At 47.0% G+C, this 19326-nt stretch overlaps 1 protein-coding gene across 12 annotated transcripts in view; it reads right to left on the bottom strand.

Moving 5' to 3' along the window:
• Nucleotides 1-17409, bottom strand: part of ARMC9 (armadillo repeat containing 9) — a 197925-nt gene extending 180516 nt beyond the window's left edge. For 3 of the 12 annotated variants that reach the window (XM_063695276.1, XM_055379749.2, XM_031008792.3), the window contains exons 1-4: nt 17052-17164; nt 9354-9445; nt 7392-7517; nt 632-802 (exon numbers count right to left, since the gene is read on the bottom strand). In XM_063695276.1, coding sequence (XP_063551346.1) covers nt 632-802; nt 7392-7517; nt 9354-9404 — 348 coding nt within the window. In that variant the 5' untranslated portion in view covers nt 9405-9445; nt 17052-17164. Of the gene's footprint in view, nt 1-631; nt 803-7391; nt 7518-9353; nt 9446-9888; nt 10000-16722 lie in introns of all 12 variants that reach the window. The other 9 variants (XM_063695280.1, XM_063695281.1, XM_063695277.1 and 6 more) reach the window with 9 other exon arrangements.
• Nucleotides 17410-19326: the final 1917 nt, after the last annotated feature.

Raw genomic sequence — 19326 nt, 5'->3', positions numbered from 1 at the left:
CTTCACATTTCAGCCTTCTCCTCTCTTCCCATCTCCAGCCCCATCTGGGAAAGGACTGCAGATGCTAAATTCAACCTATCACTCAAAAGGACTTTCCACAAAGAGACGTACTCTTTTCCACTACTTAAGTTTAAATGTGTGTTCTGGCCAGACACAGTGGCTCACGCCTATAATCCCAGCACTTTGGGAGGCCAAGGTGAGAGGACTGTTTGAGCCCAGGAGTTCAAGACCAGCCTGGGCAACATAGCAAGACCCTTTCTCTACAATAAATAAGTAAATAAATTTATGTTCTAATATAGGGTCTAATATGCAGCTGAAATATATGTTCTCTTAGACATACACGCCTACATACTAAGTTGCCAAATAAACTTTATTTTGATGAGGTTTCAAAAACTTGAGGTATTTAGGAATATAGCTTTGATTACAGAAATTATTAAATCTCCATAGAAATTAGAATATAAACTGCTGGGAATACAGTAGAAAATCACTCACCAGGACAGAGGATGCCTGTACCTTGTAAGCATTATGACAGCACAGCCACATATGAAATCCATGCCCATGTGGACAATGACAGCAAACACTGTTCCTTCACACACCACTCAGACCCACCCGCATCACCAGGTAAACCCACCGGTCTCCCCACAGAGTACTTCAAAAGATAGATGGCAAAATGGATGTGGAGATAGAATTCCAGCTTCTGGGCAAAGGAGTCCCCATCTCGGACGGAACTTGAAATGTGCTCCTCCCACAGATCGAAGAACACCTTCTGGTCTCCGTTGTCAAATGCAGCGACAAGATCCTTCTGTGGAGAAGACATCAGACTATATACCTCGTTGTAAATTTCAACACCCAAAATTCTCACAACCCACTCAACACCACAGATCTCCCATATACTCCTTTTCAGAGGTAAAGGATAGAAAAATAGAGATCCCACAGGATTCAAGCTCCTGAGCCTGCGATTCCTGCAGACCAACCCTGGTTTCCCACACCTTTGCAATATCTAATCTGGGCACTATAAAGAACACACAAAACATTTAAGGTCTTTGAAATGGAAAGAATCAGGCACAGAACAAAGACTTGGGGCCAGAAAACTCTCGGACACGTAAATATACTGAAGTCACCCTTTGGACCTGCTGACCCACAGCGTGCAACTGACAAAAGCTATCCAGACCAAGTCTAGCCAGGCCTCCCAGGAACAAACCTCACAGGCACGGAAGGTTGCTGACAGCATGGCTCCACATCCTGGAGTGGCTGGGAGCCCACACACACTGACCCAGTCAATCCTGGGCCTAGGAGACAGCGCTGCCACTTGCCCCATTGCTAGAAGCACACCAGGCTGATATGGAGCTGAAGGAAGCCACCACAGACCCCAATATACCATAAGGTGACTGTCCACGCCTGCCAGATGCAGCTGCAGCGACAGAGAAGGCTGGAGATGGAGGAAGGAGCACCGGCTCAGTGCTGTTTGACCACAGAGCTGTGTGAGTCCACCTGGGACAATGACAGCATCATGATTCAGCATGCACTAGTTCAAAGAAATCTGGAGAAAGGAGGTGGCAATTATCATGTCACCTGTCTCACAAGGAAGATAACTCACCTGTCACAAATATCTGTGGCATAATTCTGTGGATTTAAGTATCAGGCAGAAGTCAAAGAACTTCTTAAGAGTCCAAAACAATGCAGTTGCTACTGTTCTTTTTGTATCGAATGCCCAGGATGTTTGTACTTACATTTTACGCTCAACTGCAACAGCGTTTCTGAGATTGGATTTTCTACAGAATCCCCACTTCCCCACCCAATACCATCGTTATTTACCACCATTATTGGCCATTGTTCTTTTATACTTCTAAAAATGAGTTTATGGGTGAGATGGCTCACACCTGTAATCCCAGCACTTCGGGAGGCCAAGGCAGGTGGATCACAAGGTCAGGAGTTCGAGACCAGCCTGATCAACATGATGAAACCCTGTCTCCACTAAAAATACAAAAATTAGCCGGGCATGGTGGTGCATGCCTATAATCCCAGCTACTCTGGAGGCTGAGGCAGGAGAATTGCTTGAACCCGGGAGGTGGAGGTTGGAGTGAGCCGAGATTGCGCCACTGCACTCCAGCCTGGGCAACAAAGCGAGACTCCATCTCAAAAAAAAACACAAAAAAGTGAGTTTACATGGCCGGGCGTGGTAGCTCACACCTGTAATCCCAGCACTTTAGAAGGCCAAAGTGGGCAGATCGTTTGAGCCCAGGAGCTCAAGACGAGCCTGGACAACATGGTGAAACCCTGTCCCTACAAAAAGTACAAAAATTAGCTGGGTGTGGTGACGTGTGCCTGTAGTCCCAGCTACCCGGGAGGCTGAGGTGGGAGGACCACCTGAGCCTTGGAGGTAGAGGCTGCACTGAGCTGAGATCGCACCACTGTATTTCAGCCTAAGCAACAGAATGAGACCCTGTCTCAGAAAAGAAAAAGAAAAAAAGAAAAAACGTTTACAGATAATTTTCCTGCATAATTGTCATTTTTAAAAATTACTTGTTTTATCTGTTTATAAGCAAATTTTCTAACATAAAATGGAAATGTATAGAGAACAAATAATGTAACAGTGTTTGGTTACACATAAGTCAAAGATGTTGATTGGCAAGGAATCCTCAAATCTGAATATTACAAAAATGTTCACTATGTCATGTGATCAAGAACTGTCTCTGAATACTGCCTTACGCTGGAAGGTGCCAGTTACATTTCAAGTAAACTCAGAATTTTTCAAATAAGCCCTACAATGAGCATCTACCTCCTCAAGGCTGGCTCTTCTGTTCCTCCCAGACACAGGCAAGGGACAGTGTGTTAGCGCCTGTGGGTGAGGGTTGCCAAAACAAAGCACAAGCAGCTGAATGCAGGCACCTCTTGGAAGAATTTGGGGAAGCTGACCAGAGACCTGCATGCTTGTTAATGACTGCCACAAACGTGAAGGGATCCTCCCAGGGGCAGTGCTATGGGGCCAGGCTCAGCCCCATGCTTGCCTCTGCCAAGGTCCCAAGCAAACCCTGTGCCCATTCCTGAGGGGGCCTTGCCATGAGAAGTGCGGTGACCAAGAGCTCTCTGACTGTGTGGATGAGGTGAGCGCAGACTCTTGTGAAATGTTATGGCTTAAAGAAAAGTTATTTTATCAATGTGGCTTGGCAGAGTCCACAAGTCAAATGGCCCATCTACAGTTTGTTCTAAGGTCTATATTTGTAGACCTGAAACCACAAACCTTTGCTATGTCATTACAATCACATCTATCATCCTTCCTAACTCATGAATCATATTCTGTACCTGGAAATGGTCCCTGAGCTTAAAATAATTCCCACACATAAAAGAATCCGCTATTATAATTTACAGTCACAAAATATTAGTGATGTTCTATAAACCATGATCAAAGCAGAATCAACAAGATGAGAAAATGTTTACACCATCAATAGTAACTTGTAGACACACACGCTTCTTATATCTCACAACATTGTAAACATACGTAACACTACTGAACTATACACATAAAACTGCTTGGGGAAACTCACTATTTTTTGAGTTCCACTAACAATTAGCATATTTTGCTGAACCTCAGTTCTAGATATATTTTTTTATTTTTCTTTCTAAAATTTTTTCCCCACTCTTCTTCATTCAACCCAGGCATTTTTCATTTGGGAAATCTACCACAGTGAGGGACACAGCTGTTGACTGGATGAGCAGAAAAGATATGCTTGTGACAATCAGAAAGTTTCAAGGTCTTTGAAGTTATATAAAAATAGACCTGAAGACATCAGAGAAATACAAATCAAAACTATGACAAGATATCACTTCAAACCCATCAAAATGGTGAATATTTTAAAAACACACACAGAAAATAACAAGCATTGGCAAGGATGTAGAGAAACTGGAACGCTTATGTACTGCTGGTGGGAATGGAAAATGGTATAACCACTTTGTAAAACAGCTTGGCAATTCCTCAAAAAATTAAAAATAGAACTACCATATGATCCAGCAATACTTCTGGGTATACATCCAAAAGAACAGAAAGCAAGGCCTTAAAGAGATACTTGCACACCCACGTTCACTGCAGCACTATTTTTTTTTTTTTGAGACAAAGTCTCACTTTTTTACCCCAGGCTGGAGTGCAATGGTGCGATCTTGGCTCATTGCAACCTCTGCCTCCCAGGTTCAAGTGATTCTCCTGCCTCAGCCTCCCATGTAGCTGGGATTACAGGTGCCTGCCACTATGCCCCGCTAATTTTTGTTTTTTTTTTTTTTTTTTTTTTTAGTAGAGGCGGGGTTTCACCATGTTGGTCAGGCTGGGCTTGAACTCCTGACCTCAGGTGATCTGCCCACCTCGCCTCCCAAAGTGCTGGGATTACAGGCATGAGCCACCACGCCCAGCCCCAACAGCACTATTCTTAATAGCCAAGAGGTGGAAGCAACCCAAGTGTCCATCAACAGAACAGATAAACTGTGGGTGTGTGGGTGTGGGTGTGTGTGTGTGTTTGTGAATATATATCACAGATTATTATTCAGCCTTTAAAAGGAAAGGAAATCTTGTCATACATTGCAACATGAATGAACTTTGACAACATTATGCTGAGTGAAATAAGCCAATTATAGCAAGACGAATACTGCATAATTCCATTTATATGACATATCTAAAGTAGCCAAGTCATAGACAGAAAGTAGAATAGTGGCTGCCAAGGCCTAGGGGGAGGATAAAGGCGGAGTTGTTAAATGGGGACAGAGTTTCAGGTTTGTAAGATGAAAAATTCTAGAGATCTGTTTCACAACAATGTGAACACATTTAACACTACTGAACTGTACACATAAGAATAGTTAAGATGATACATTTTATGTTATCTTTAATCACAATTTTTTAAAAAGACCTAAAGAAACATTTGAGTGTTCTCAGATGCAGCTGGAGCTGAAACGCAATGGCAAACCAGTTGCGGAAAGTGTACAGCAGCCACCTCTGGAGGGACCGATACGCAAAGAAGCTTCAAGGCACAGGGCCTGTTGGCCTTACCCTGTATCATCACATCATCTGGTCATGTGTGAACTTCACAAAAGAGTCTCACTGTTCTGCTAGTTAGGTATTGAGGATTTGCTATATTCCTCTCAAATGGTAGCTTTAATTAAGAGATGCTCACATATACTTCCAACGTGTAGGGTAAAGGTCTTTCTTCATCCAGAAAGAACCAGGGAAGCCAGGTGCTGGGGAGTGAAGCTGATTTCCTGAAGAGCACACTTCACTCTAAGAACCTGTTTTCACCTCTAATAATGACTATAGTCTTTTATGTTCTGAACATATCGTTCTAGGTGTGGGGGGTGCCAGGGAGGTCTGGCTGCTGTAGCATCCACAGAAGAGTCTGTGTTGACAGGAAGCAGCAGCAGCTCAGCATCCAGGGGCCAGAGGCCTGAAGCGGAGCAGGCAGAGGGTTCAGCCCTGCCTTGAGCTCCACAGGCCACTTCAGAAAGTGTCCCTCTCTCAACAGCGCCCATGCCAGGCCACTGGGGAGTCAAGGACTAGGAGAAAACCAGCAGTGAATGCCACTTGAACTCCAGCTACTCAAGGGGCTTGCAAGCCAAGCCTAAAATTATTTCTGGAAGTAGGTATGTTAAAATTTAAAAATCTGTTAAAATAATAAGGCCAGGTGCAGTGGCTCATACCTATAATCCCAGTGCTTTGGGAGGTTGAGGCAGGAAGATCACTTGAGATTGGGAGTTTGAGACCAGCCTGGGAAACACAGCAAGACTCTGTCTCCACATAATTTTTTTTAATTATAAAAATAAAATAGACCAGGTGCGGTGGCTCACATCTGTAATCCCAGCACTTTGGAAGGCTGAGGTGGGTGGATCACCAGAGGTCAGGAGTTTCAGACCAGCCTGGCCAACCTGGTGAAACCCTATCTCCAATAAAAATACTAAAACCAGCTGGGCATGATGGTGTGTGCCTGTAATCCCAGCTACTTGGGAGGCTGAGGCAGGAGAATCGCTTGAACCCAGGAGGCGGAGGTTGCAGTAAGCCGAGATCCTGCCACTGCACTCCAGCCTGGGCAACAGAGCGCAAACCCGTCTCAAATAAATAAATAAATAAATAATAAAATCATCCAAATGTGAAACATGCTGTCTCAGGAAATGGTACAGTCTCTAGTCAATGGAAATATTCTAGGTGAACTGATTACTTACCTGGCATATTACAAATGAGATTGAGACATCAAATAATGGTTAAAATAATGACTTTTTAATTTTTTTGGAGACAGGGTCTCACTCTGTCACTACAGCTGGAGTGCAGCAGTATGATCATGGCTCAATGCAGCCTTGATTTCCCAGGCTCAAGTGATCCTCCTACCTCAGCCACCTAAGTAGCTGGGACTACAGGTGCATGCCACCATGCTTGGCCAATTTTTTATTTTTTATAGAAACGAGGTTCTGGCTGGGCATGGTGGCTCACATCTGTAACCTCAGCACTTTTGGGAGGCCAAGGCAGGCGGATCACTTGAGGTCAGGAGTTCAAGACTAGCCTGGCCAACGTAGTGAAACCCCATCTCTACTAAAAATACAAAAATTAGCCAGACGCAGTAGCATGTGCCTGTAATCCCAGCTGCTACGGAGGGTGAGGCAGGAGAATCGCTTGAATCCTGGAGGCAGAGGTGGCGATGAGCCGAGATCATACCAGCGCACTCCAGCCTGGGTGACAGAGCGAGAGACTCCATCTCAAAAAAAAAAGAAAAAGAAACGAGGTCCTACTGTGTTGCACAGGCTGGTCTTGAACTCCTGGGCTTATGCGATCCTCCTGCCTCGGCCTCCCAAAGTGCTGGGATTACAGGAGTCAGCCACCATGCCTAGTCGAGGATTTTTAAGGTCCTTTCTAACCCTGAGAGTTGAGGTCTGTATAACCTCTGTGCCCCTGCAGCCCACTGGTATTCACAGAGCTGCTCAGACTTCCTTTCACAGACCCGCCTTGTCAGTCTCACTCTTGCTCCCTGTTCCCTCCAACCTCCCCAAGCTAGAATGCAAATGCTGAGCTGGCAAGGGGCTGGATTTTGTTTGTTCACTGCTGGATCCCCAGTGCCTAGAATTAATAACCTGAAACTCCTCAGGAGGAAGGCTACAATTGTCTCAGTTCCTAAACACTGCAAGGTTTCTTCTTTTCCTTCTTCCCAAGAAATGTTTGTGAAAGATCTTATATGGCCACACATTTCCTGAGGAGGGTACAGAGATTTAAAATGACATTATTAGTTCATCTATAAACACTTGTGCCATCTAAAGTAACTCTGAGCAAGTGCTCAAAAACTATTCTAGCACTATCCAACAGCAGCATTTTCCACAAGTTGGGAGCATCCTGAATTATCTACAGGGATGAAAAATAAGCAAAATGTTACCTGAATTGTCAATGATTTGGAGTCTCTGAAAGATCCGCCTACTGTTTTACACAATGGTTTTCCTTTTATTTTGCATTCTTTTGAAAATGTTTTCAAGGTGTCTTCAAATTCAGCAAAATCTAAATACTATAAAAAATAAATAATTCAATTCAACAGCAAAACAAACAAATAATCCAATTAAAAAACAGCCAAAGGATCTGAATAGATATTTATCCAAAGAAGACATTAAAAAGACCAACAGATACATGAAAAGGTGCTTAACATCACTAACAATCAGAGAAATGCAAATCAAAACCACAGAGACATAATTACCTCACACCTGTCAGAATGGCTATTACAAAAAAGACGAAAGATAAAAAGTCTTGGCAAGGATGTGGAGAAAAGGAAACACTTGTGCACTGTTGGTGAGATTGTAAATTGGTACAGCCATTATAGAAAACTGTATGGAGGCTCCTCAAAAAAATAAAAATAGAACCACCGGCCAGGAGCAGTGGCTCAAGCCTGTAATCCCAGCACTTTGGGAGGCCAAGGCAGGTGGATCATGAGGTCAGGAATTCGAGACCAGCCTGGCCAACAAGGTGAAACCCCATCTCTACTAAAAATACAAAAATTAGCCGGGCACAGTGGTGCGTGCCCGTAGTCCCAGCTACTCAGGAGGCTGAGGCAGGAGAATCGCTTGAGCCCAGGAGGTGGAGGTTGCAGTGAGCAGAGATAGCACCACTGTACTCCTGCCTGGGCGACAGAGTGAGACTCCATCTCAAAAAAAAAAGAAAAAAAAAGAAAAAATGGTATAGGCCAGGTGGCATGGCTCATGCCTGTAATCCCAACACTTTGGGAGGCTGAGGTAGGAGGATTTCTTGAGCCTAGGACTTTGAGACCAGCCTGGGCAACAAAGCGAGACCCCATCTCAAATAAATAAATTTTTAAAAGAAAATGTGTTATATAGGTAGGGTGCAGTGGCTCATGCCTGCAATCCCACAACTTTGGGAGGCTGAGGCAGGAGGATTGCTTGAAGCCAAGAGTTCAAGACCAGCTTAGACAACAGAGTGAGATCCTATCTCTACAAAAATTAAAATAAAACCTAGCTGAGCAAGGTGGTGCACGTCTGTAGTCTCAGCTACCCAGCAGGCTGAGGCAGGCAGATTGCTTGAGCCCAGGAGTTCAAGGCTACAGTGAACCATGATGATGCCACTGCACTCCAGCCTAGGCGGCAGAACAAGACCTTGTCTCTAAAAAGATTTTTAAATGTAAATTTTTTAAAAAAGAATATATTCGCCATCACACCACCAAATTCCAAATCTGCAGTTGCACGGTGGGCGCCTCATCCCTGCTCCAGGCCCGTGGCTCTCGCAATCTGCAGGTGGTTACTCACACAGTTAAGCAGCAGCAAGCGCGAACCATTTCTTTAGCACCAGAAAGTTTAAGGCCTGGGCCCTACTTGTCAAAGCTTTTAGCGTAGGAAACCTAGGCCATTACCAGACAATGAGTTAAAAAAATTATGATGCAGCCACTCAATGAAATACTCCATGGCATTCAAATGTCTAGGGCCGATCATAGGCAGATGTTCATGCTATATTATTGTTGGCAGATAAAAAGCAAGCTACAGAACAATGTTATCATCCCATTCTGTAAAACAAACTACAGGCATGTGAATATATTTTTACTATACATAGAAAAAAGTCTGGGAGGGAAATTTCCTTTTTATACTTCTGTAGTGCTTGAATCTTTTACCACGGACATGTATTGCTTTTATAATTTTCTTTCAAGGGACTTTTTAAGTGGCTTTAAGATTTGTTTAGTTATAAAACCAAAATGTAAATACATGGAATATTATATAATAGAAAAATAGCTCCAACATAGCAATAGAAGAAACATTACAAGGCACTAAATAGTTTGTTGCATTTTAAAACACAAGTTTTCAAGATCTGTTTCTCTGTGACCTGTTTTGTATAATATACCTACCTCTTTCACTAGTCCAAGTAATTCAGATTCATGAGCCAGAATGTCCCCCATATTGAACTGTTACTGGTAATTAATTCTCACAGCAAAAATCTCTAGAAGGCAAAAATACAAGACAAGAGCTTTCATTTCAACCACCTATGAAACTACAAAAAGTTGGTTGTGGTGAGCAGAATAATGGCCCCCAAAGACATCCATGCCCCAATGCCCAGAACCTGTGAATACGTGAGGTTACACAGCAACGGGGAATTAAGGTGCAGATGGAATTAAGGTTGCTCATCAGCTGACCTTTAAATTGGGGGATGATCCTGGATTACCCAGGTGGGCCCAAGGCAGTCACAGCAGAGGGAGGGGGGCAGACGGAGGCAAGAGGGTCAGTGTCAGCATGATGAGGTGTGAGAAAGACTCAACAGCCACTGCAGGCTTTAAAGGGGATAAAGTGGCATAAGACAAGGAGGGTAAGTAGCCTCTAGAAACTGCATAAGGCAAGGAACAGATCCTCCCACTGCATCCAGAAATGATCAAGCACTGCAGACACCTTGACTTCAGCTCAGTGAAAGCCATTTCAGACTTCTGGCCTCCAGAACTAGAAGATATTAAATCTTTGTTGCTTGACACCACTCAGTTTATGGTCATTTGTTCAGCGGCACTAGGAAATACAATGGCTAAAGTCAAAAGAAACTCTTCCTACTCTTTCTACCAGCCCTCCCTCAAGGTGTACCCAAAGCAGTCATTCCCCATGGCCCACACCCCAGGCTCAGCCCAAACCAGTTGCCCGTAACCCCAGAGGAATTAAAAGGTCTGGGCTCTAATATTAACCATGCCATTCACTGGCACCTGATCTGAGACAACTCACTGAAGTGCAGAGCCTTTTTTCATCTGTAAAATTCAGACTGTATCAGAAATCATCCAATTTTTTTTTGAGATGGGATCTCACTCCGTTGCCCAGGATGGAGTGCAATGGTGCAATCATAGCTCACTGCAAGCTAAAACTCCTGGGTTCAAGGGATCCTCCCTCCTCAGCCTCCCCAGTGGCTAGAACTATAGGTGCATGCCACCATACCCAGGTAATTTTGTTTTTGTTTTTTTTTTTTTCTAGTAGAGACAGGGAGACAGGGTCTTACTAAGCTGCCAAACTCCTGGGTAATGCAATCCTCCCACCTTGGCCTCCCAAAATGCTGGGATTATAGGCGTGAGCCACCACACTCAGTCAGATCTCTTCTGAGTCTGTAACCTTACATTTTTCTGCCACTGCCTCCCCATCTCCTTTCTCTCCACTTCAATCCAATTTCTACACTTTTAACAAGTGAGCATTCCCCTCCTGCTTGGGACCCTCCTGTGGTTCCAGCGCCCTCCAGATGAAGGCCAGACTCCTTAGGCTCAACTCCCAAAGCCCTAGACAACTTGGCCTCTGACACACTCCCATTTGTTCTGTAAACTTGAGCCACACTGGCCACTGTGTGGTTCCTGTGGACACCCACTGAACACCCAAAGCACACGCCTGCCCTCGTGAACTCTGGCTCACTGCCCTTCCTTCAGATATGTCTCATTCAGGTCTCTGCTTAACTGTCACCTCCTCAGAGAGTCTTGCCCTGACCACCCTTTCTAAGAGGTCGGCCCATCACTTCTCAGCCCTTTGTGCTGCTTGATTCTTCTCAACAGCACCTGACAGGTGTTCCCCTGTGCCTAGACCAGTGCCTGGCACACAGTACAGGCTCAAAAACATGGACGGAGTGGAAATTGATTCCAGACATGAAGAAAACAGTGCAAGGAAAGGGACAGAACCTGAAGGAGACGGGTATGGGGTTATTTTAGATAGAGTGGTTGATGGCCTCACTGGGAATGTGACATTTCAGCAAAGATTGAGCACCTGGATCTGGGGAAGAGGGCTTTGCTAGTGCACAGGCCTCAGGCTGAAGAGCTCTGCAGTCTTGGGGTATTGGGATGTAGCTAGAGGTGAGGCAGACAGCAGCAGGCGATGGGGGACTGGGGCCAGGTCAGGTGGGCCTTACAGAGCTGGTAAGTGGCTTGGACATTAGGCTGACAGTAACAGGAGGCTCAGAGAGAGTATGGAGGAGGGGACTGACACCACTAATGTCCTTTTTTTTTTTTTTCCGGAGACAGAGTTTCCCTCTGTTGCCCAGGCTAGAGTGCAGTGACATAATCATAGCTCACTGCAGCCTCAAACTCCTGGATTCAAGCAGTCCTCCCACCTCAGCCTCCCGAGTAGCTGGGCCTACAGAGTGTGCCTCTATGCCCCAAGTCTTTTGTTTTCTGGTTTTTTCGTTTGTTTGGTTTTTGGTGAGGTTTTTTTTGTTTGTTTTTGAGACAGAGTCTCGCTGTTGTTGCTTGGGCTGGAGTAGAATGGCACAATCTTGGCTCACTGCAACCTCCACCTCCGGGGTTCCAGCAATTCTCCTGCTTCAGCCTCCCTAGTAGCTGGGATCACAGGCACCCGCCACCATGCCTAGCTAATTTTTGTATTTTTAGTAGAGACGGGGTTTCACCACGTTGGCCAGGCTGGTCTCGAACTCCTGACCTCAGGTGATCCACCTGCCTCAGCCTCCCAAAGTGCTGGGATTACAGGCATGAGCCACCACGCCCAGCCTTGGTTTTTTCAGAGACAGGATTTCACCATTGCTCAGGCTGCTCTTGAACTCCTGGGCTCAATCCTCCCTCCTCTGCCTCCCAAAGTGCTGGGATTACAGGGGTGAGCCACCATGCCCGGCTGCTGATGTCCATTTTTTAATATGCATGTTGCCTGCTCTGCAGAGAAGACTGGAGGGGAGTGGGAAGAGGGAGATGAGTACTGCTCAGGCCACGCCAGCCATGAGCATCATTTGGATAAGCAAGAGGGGCCATGAGTGCTGTGAGTCCAGATGGAAAAGGCAGAAGAGGCATAATCTGCAGACCAGTTAGTTGTGGGACATGAGGGGAAGAAGGGAAGGAAGAACCCTGGGATCTGAGCAGCTGGCCGAAGAGTATGTGATTTGCTGAGTCAACGAAAACCTGGGGAAGGACTGTTTTGAGGTCAAAACAAGAGCTCTGTTTTGGCTGTTAAGTCTGAGCTGCCTGTTAGACATTCCAGTGGAGGTTCCGAAATGGTCAGTGGGTATTGTAAGAACTAAAGAAAGATGAGAGAGGAGAGAAACACGAAGGGTGGCTCGACAGTCAACAGGTTTATTTCAAACCTGGGAGGGACTTCCGACCGAGTTAGGTCAGAGCCACACTCTCCTACAGACTGAGTTTTTAAGGATTCAGGGCGGGAGAGTTTATCAAAGGCTTGAACTGTTTCTGTGTCTCTCTGTTGTGCTTATCTGGGAGGGAGAGTTGTGTGTCTGTTCCCATACAACTTTCTGCAGCTGCAGGCATACTCCCCAAGTCTGCTTTTAGCTTCCCTTAGCGCACCTGAAGGGAACAGAATGTCCTTATTAAGGCCCACTGTTATACTGAGGCCCATTGTAAGAGGGTGAAGTTTGGCAGTTACCCAGGAAACAAACCTGTTGACTGTCGAGTCACCCTTCGTGTTTCTCTCCTCTTTCTTTGATTCTTACAGATATATGAGCCTGGAGTTTAAGGGAGAAGCAGGAACGGCATTCAGAGGGATAGCAGAGAATATGGGTGCTGAGCAAAGACACAGATTTAGTGATTAGAAGTGAAACAGGCTGGGTGCAGTGGCTCACACCTGTAATCTTGGCACTTTGGGACACCAAGGCAGGCAGATCACTTGAGCTCATGAGTTCGAGACCAGCCTGGGCAACGTGGTGAAACCTCATCTCTACAGAAATACAAAAATTAGCCGGGCATGGTGGTGTGTGCCTGTAATCCCAGCTACTGGGGAGGATGAGACAGGAGGATCACTTGAACCAGGAAGGTTGAGGCTGTAGTGAGTCGGGATCACGCCATGGCACTCCAGCCTAGGTGACAAAGTAAGACCCTGTCTCAAAAAAAAAAAAAAGTGAAACAAGAAACAAGATCAGCTGGGCACGGTGGCTCACGCCTGTAATCCCAGCACTTTGGGAGGCCAAGGCAGGCAGATCGCCTGATGTTGGGAGTTCAAGACCAGCCTGACCAGCATGGTGAAACCCCATCTCTACTAAAAATACAAAAATTAGCCGGGTGTGGTGGCAGGCACCTGTAATCCCAGCTACTCTGGAAGCTGAGGCAGGAGAATCGCTTGAACCCAGGAAGTGGAGGTTGCAATGAGCTGAGATCGTGCCATTGCACTCCATCCTGGGCAACAGAGTGAGACTCTGTCAAAAAAAAAAAAAGAAAGAAACAAGGTCATCAGCTGCAAGTAAGAAGCATGGTGACAGTTCGAAGAGAAGGGAGGGTGGGAACCAAAGTGACTACAGCAACATGGCAGGGTTGCTGGTATTATAGTCCATTTAAGATCTCTGGACTTGAATCTAAAATGGAATCAGTCTGCACAGTTTTGCAGCTCTTCTCCAGGCACTTTCAGCTATCTGAGTTAGGTTAACCAATGTGAGAGGTTCTTCTAGAAGAGAGAGGAAAGGGAAAACAGTACAACCATGATGGGACACTGGAACTAATCAGGTTAAGAATGGGGGAGGGGAACACACATAAGGCGGCTGCAGAGCAGTGAGGAAGCAGTGGGGTCTGAGACCTGCTGAAGGAGGCACATTCCAGTGAGTGTGAAAGATGGAAAGGAGTGGGCAGAGAGTGGGACAGATGCCTGAAGGCAAGACTTTGAAGGTGACTAGTACTAAAAAGCTCCCGACCACGTGAGTGGGCAGATGAGGAGGATGGAGGAAAGAGATGCCTGCAAGTAAGGAGGATGAAGAAACTGGAGGGGCCAGGATGTGGAAACCCCCAAAAGTGAAGTAAAAGAGATGAAGGGATAGGCAGCCAGCCGGGTGCTGGAGGCTCCAAGGGAACTGGAGAGACTTGCCCTGGGAAGTGGCTACCTCAGGGAGGGCTGGCAAGGGGTACAGCATCTGCCATGTGCTTCAAAGGAGCTGGGGTTTGTGAAGGAGTGGGTAGTGATCTGGAAGCAGTAATGAGGAGCAGGGAGGACACCTCCCCATGCACCACACCAGCCCTGCCAGATGCAAAAGGGGAGAGAAGAAAGGCAGCTGCTGCTGGAGGACACCCACCTCTCCAGCCTTTTTCTGGACCCATGCCTCAAATCCATCCACCTTCCCCCTACCTTATCCCTCTCCTTGCTCCCTTCCACCAATCCCACATTGGACCCTGCCAACAGCGAACTCCTGGCCATTCCCCCATGCAACAAGCTCTTCCAGGATCCTAAGCCTGTGGTTGATGTATGCTCTGCCCCCCAGGCAAACATGACTCATGATTCTAAGCCAAGCCAGATTTAATCTCTTTCAAGAAGTCTTCCATGAAAAACCCCTCCCTTCTTTCCCTACCAAGGCTTTTTTTTTTTTTTTTTTTTTGAGATGGAGTTTAGCTCTGTTGCCCAGGCTGGAGTGCAGTGGCAGGATCTCGGCTCACTGCAACCTCCACCTCCTGGGTTCAAGTGATTCTCCCACCTCAGCCTCCCAAGTAGCTGGGGTTACAGGCATGCGCCATGACGCCCAGCTAATTTTGTTGTTGTTGTTGTTTTGAGATGGAGTTTCACTTTTGTCGCCCAGGCTGGAGTGCAAAGGTGCAATCTGGCTCACTGCAACCTCTGCCTCCCAGGTTCAAGTGATTCTCCTGCCTCAGCCTCCCAAGTATATGGGATTACAGGCGCCCGCCACCAACGCCCAGCTAATTTTTGTATTTTTAGTAGAGACAGGGTTTCACCATGTTGGCCAGGCTGGTCTCGAACTCCTGACCTCAGGTGATCCACCTGCCTCAGCCTCCCTAAGTGCTGGGATTACAGGTGTGAGCCATCACACCTGGCCTAATTTTTGTATTATTTTAGTAGTGACAGGGTTTCACCATGTTGGCCAGGCTGGTCTTGATCTCCTGACCTCAAGCGATTCACCCACCCAAAGTGCTGGGATTACAGGCATGAGCCACTGCACCTGGCACTTCTTACAACCCTGTTCACAAAGACAGGGAGCTGTATTTCAATTTCGTATCCCCAGAACCTAACAGAGTGCCTAGTAAGCAAGAAAGGTACTCAAGGCATATAATGAATAATGAAGCCGGAGCTGAGGGGATGTCATTTTAAAGGCCCTGGAACGGGAAAAGTGAGTTTCTGAGAATTTGAAACCTTGAGGCCAACCTCAAGGCCTTTGCCCATATTACTCTCTCCGCCTAGAACACTCTTCCCTCTCTTCACCTGGTTAACCACTGTGCCTAATAAACATCACCTCCTTAGAGTAGACCTCCCTAAGCCGTTTAAATAGTATCTGCTGTGATCAACTGTCATTGAATGTGAGTGCTGCTGGGTATCCTATTACTCAACATTCTTAGAAATTACAGAATTGGCCAGGCGCAGTGGCTCACACCTGTAATCCCAACACTTTGGGAGGCTGAGGCAGGCGGATCACCTGAGGTCAGGAGTTCGAGACCAGCCTGATCAACATGGTGGAACCCCCATCTCTACTAAAAATACAAAAATTAGCCGGGCGTGGTGGCATCTGCACCTGTAATCCCAGCTACCAGGGAGGCTGAGGCAAGAGAATCGCTTGAACCCAGGAGGTGGAGGTTGCAGTGAGCCAAGATCATGCCACTCCACTCCAGCCTGAGCGACAGGGAAAGACTCCGTCTCAAAACAAGGAAAAGAAAAAGAAATTACAGAATTTTCTCTAAACTTTTATATCATAATAGGTATCATTTATTGAGGGTATATGGTATGCCAGGCAATGTGCAAAATGTTTTACATTTAACCTTCATAGTAAACCTGAGAGGTGAATATAGTTTATATTTTCCCATTCCAGATGAGGCAATTTGAGGCCCAGGAAGTCTGACACACTCCCAACAGCCACAGTAAGTGACTAAGTGGCTGAAAAGAACCACTACACAGTTATTTCCCAAAGTCTGGACCACCTAAATCAGAATCAGCTGGCACGCTTGTGCAAATGAAAATTCCTGCCTCCACCCTGGTCTTACTGAACACCATGGCAGGCACCATGCCCAGAAATCTGCCTTTTAAACAAGCTCCCTGGGTGACTTTTACACACTCTCAAGTTTGAGAACCACTGCTCTCCTTTATGCCGAAACTAAGAAAAACTTTTCCAGTTACATTTGGGGATTGCAGCGGCAGCTTTTGAATTTCTATATAAGAAAGATTTAGGGCCCACAAACGGGTGGGATTACGGGATTTGTATGGAAGCCGAATCTGCATAGCACGCATCCTGTTTTTCCTAAGATTAGGTGAAGTCTGGACTTCAACTGGGTGCCTGAGGAACGCGGCTAGCAGATGGAGATTATGAGGGGGATCTAAATCCCGGCTAACCCGCTCGCGCCGCCACCACCAGCTGGACGGCTTGAGGGACCCCCTCCAAGTTTGGCCCACTGCAGCAAAGATCAGGGACTACTTGCGGGAAGCAGCTGGGCCTGTCCTTTCTTGGGATGTCCAGGCGGCCGCCTCGGCCCTTGCCGAAGAAAGATCCCTGGACCGCAGGCGAGAAGTGGTAGCATCCGGCGGCGGCGGAGCGGGCGCGTCGGGGTTTTCCTCGGAACAAGAGGTCCGCAGAACCTCGGCCCTCCAACCCCACCGCTGCTCCTCCCAGCACCAGGACGGCGGGCGGAGGGTGGCCCGGCTGCATCCGGGGACGCGCTTACCTGCTGCTCGGCCGCGGACACTCGCGCTATCCCAGCCCGGCCGCCACCTCCGCAGCCGTCACCCGGGCAACCGCCGCCGCCGCCACCCCGGCGTCACGTGGGGGCGGCGCAGCCAATCGCGCGGGGCGCCGCCGACGCGGAGCAGCCTGGGAGGGAAGGTGGGCGACCCCGAAACTTCCTGGCGGCGGAAGTGAGGGTCCACAGCCCGGCAGTGGTCAAGGTTGACGCGCTGGGTGACCGCGTCTCCTGTGGTCCTCTCCACCACTCCACTTTCGTTCGTTCATTCATTCGTTCATTTCCCCTTCGCTGCGCCTGTCGCTGCGCCGGCTCTCGGGATGAGCCGGAGCAGGCTCAACCCCTTGTCTCAAGGAGTTCGTGGTCGCGTAGAGAACACAAACTAGGACAGTGTGGTGTCCGTGGGAAAAGAATCAGGCATGGTTATTCCCATCTTAAAGGAGGGACCTGGGGCCACCTTAGAACCAAAAGTGACGCCCAAGATGTGCATTAAAGCTCCGGGTACCAGGGTCCCGCCCCACTGCAGCGGTTTCCAAGGATTTCAGAGAAACTTTTTGTTTTCCATGTCAAATGTGGGCTATTAAAAATAAATCAGGAGCACACGTCTTCCCTCTCTTTGCACCTGATGCTTTTGAACTGAAGTTCATCAGCACTGAATGAGCACTTGCTAGTCGCCCAACTTTGTGCTAGAGGGTGAAGAGATGGCCATGGATAGAAAATCCCTCCCCTCCAGGCGTTGAGATTCCGTGGGAGTCTCTCGTTGCCACCTCAGTGTTTCCACCTCCATGCTTCCAAGAAGGAGGAGGCTACCAGGGCCAGAGACAGGGAATGGGGCACGGGGAAGGTAGGTCAGCTCGCCTTTGAAGAAGCCCTAAGATGGGCTGTGGCCACCACCTCCCCAGTCCCCAACCCTGCCAGTGGATTGTCTTCCAAAAGAAAAAAAGCTGTATTTAGTAGAAGAGAGCCCTACCTTCTGTCCAGGTAATATGGATTGAAAATAAATCTTCGATCCATGGCCATAATATTTGTCGTCAACACAACTGTATGCCAGGAGATGCCAGACAAAATATAGAACACACAGTTAAATGTAAATTTTAGATAATGTTTTAGTATAAGTAAATCCCAAATACTGCTTCATTTTATTGTGCATGTAGGATGTTATATTGTTCTGTATTTTTGTTTGCAAAACGTGCAGCCTATATGTGTGCCCAGCATTGTGCTAAGTGAATCATATAGATTGTTTTCTTTAATTCTCACACCAGGCCCGGCACGGTGGCTCACACCTGTAATCCCAGCACTTGGGAGGCCAAGGCAGGTGGATCACCTAAGGTCATGAGTTTCAGACCAGCCTGGCCAACATGGTGAAACCTGTCTCTACTAAAAATACAAAAATTAGCTGGGTGTAGTGGCATGTGCCTGTAGTCCCAGCCACTCGGGAAGCTGAGGCAGGAGAATCCTTGAACCCGGAAGATGGAGGTTTCAGTGAGCCGAGATCATGCCACTGTACTCCAGCCTGGGCAACAGAGTGAGACTCTGTCCCAAAAAAAAAAAGTTTTTAATTCTCACACCACATCTATGAGATGAATAATATTTTCAGCATTTTACTGATTGACAATGTTGTAATTAACCTGAGCTGTGTGCTCTTAGAAAACAGCCACAGTTAAGAAATCTCACCCACACACCCCCAAACCTTTTGTTTTCTAAAATCCTCCACACTTTTGTGTTCTGGGAAGTAGCTTATCAGAAAGAACTACCCTTCCACATATGACTTCATCAGACCCACAGTCCTGTCTTTCTCATGCCTCCCATATGATGCACGGATGACCCCCTTGTTTACCTGTGACAAGGACAAATGCAGACCTTTTCCCTTCTGCCTGAGCCTGCCGGCAAGGCCAAGGACAGAGTTTTCAGCTTCTCATTCTTTGTCTGATGGTTGATTAGCTGAGATTAGAGCTGTCTGTTTTGTCTTTGGCAAGATGAACAACATGAGGCATAGGGGATTAAGAAACTCCTCAAAGTTGACACCACTGAGGAGACCAGGACTAAACCCAGGTCTCTGTGTCTCTGGACCCTGGGCTCTGAGCTTCCATGAACACCCCACCTGCTTTGCTTTCCCTCCTGAGTGCATTTGCCTGACTGCCGGGATTATGGTCATTGTGGTGGCTATTGTCTTTGTCCGTCTACCTCCCCTCTCCCTTCTGGTAACATACCCCATCCCTGACCACAGGATGGGCAGATGGTCCAGACTGGACCAATCTTA

Source organism: Gorilla gorilla, chromosome 11, assembly GCF_029281585.2.
Source record: "Gorilla gorilla gorilla isolate KB3781 chromosome 11, NHGRI_mGorGor1-v2.1_pri, whole genome shotgun sequence".
In the NCBI taxonomy this organism is placed as follows: domain Eukaryota; kingdom Metazoa; phylum Chordata; class Mammalia; order Primates; family Hominidae; genus Gorilla; species Gorilla gorilla.
This window is presented reverse-complemented; position numbering and strand designations above follow the sequence as displayed.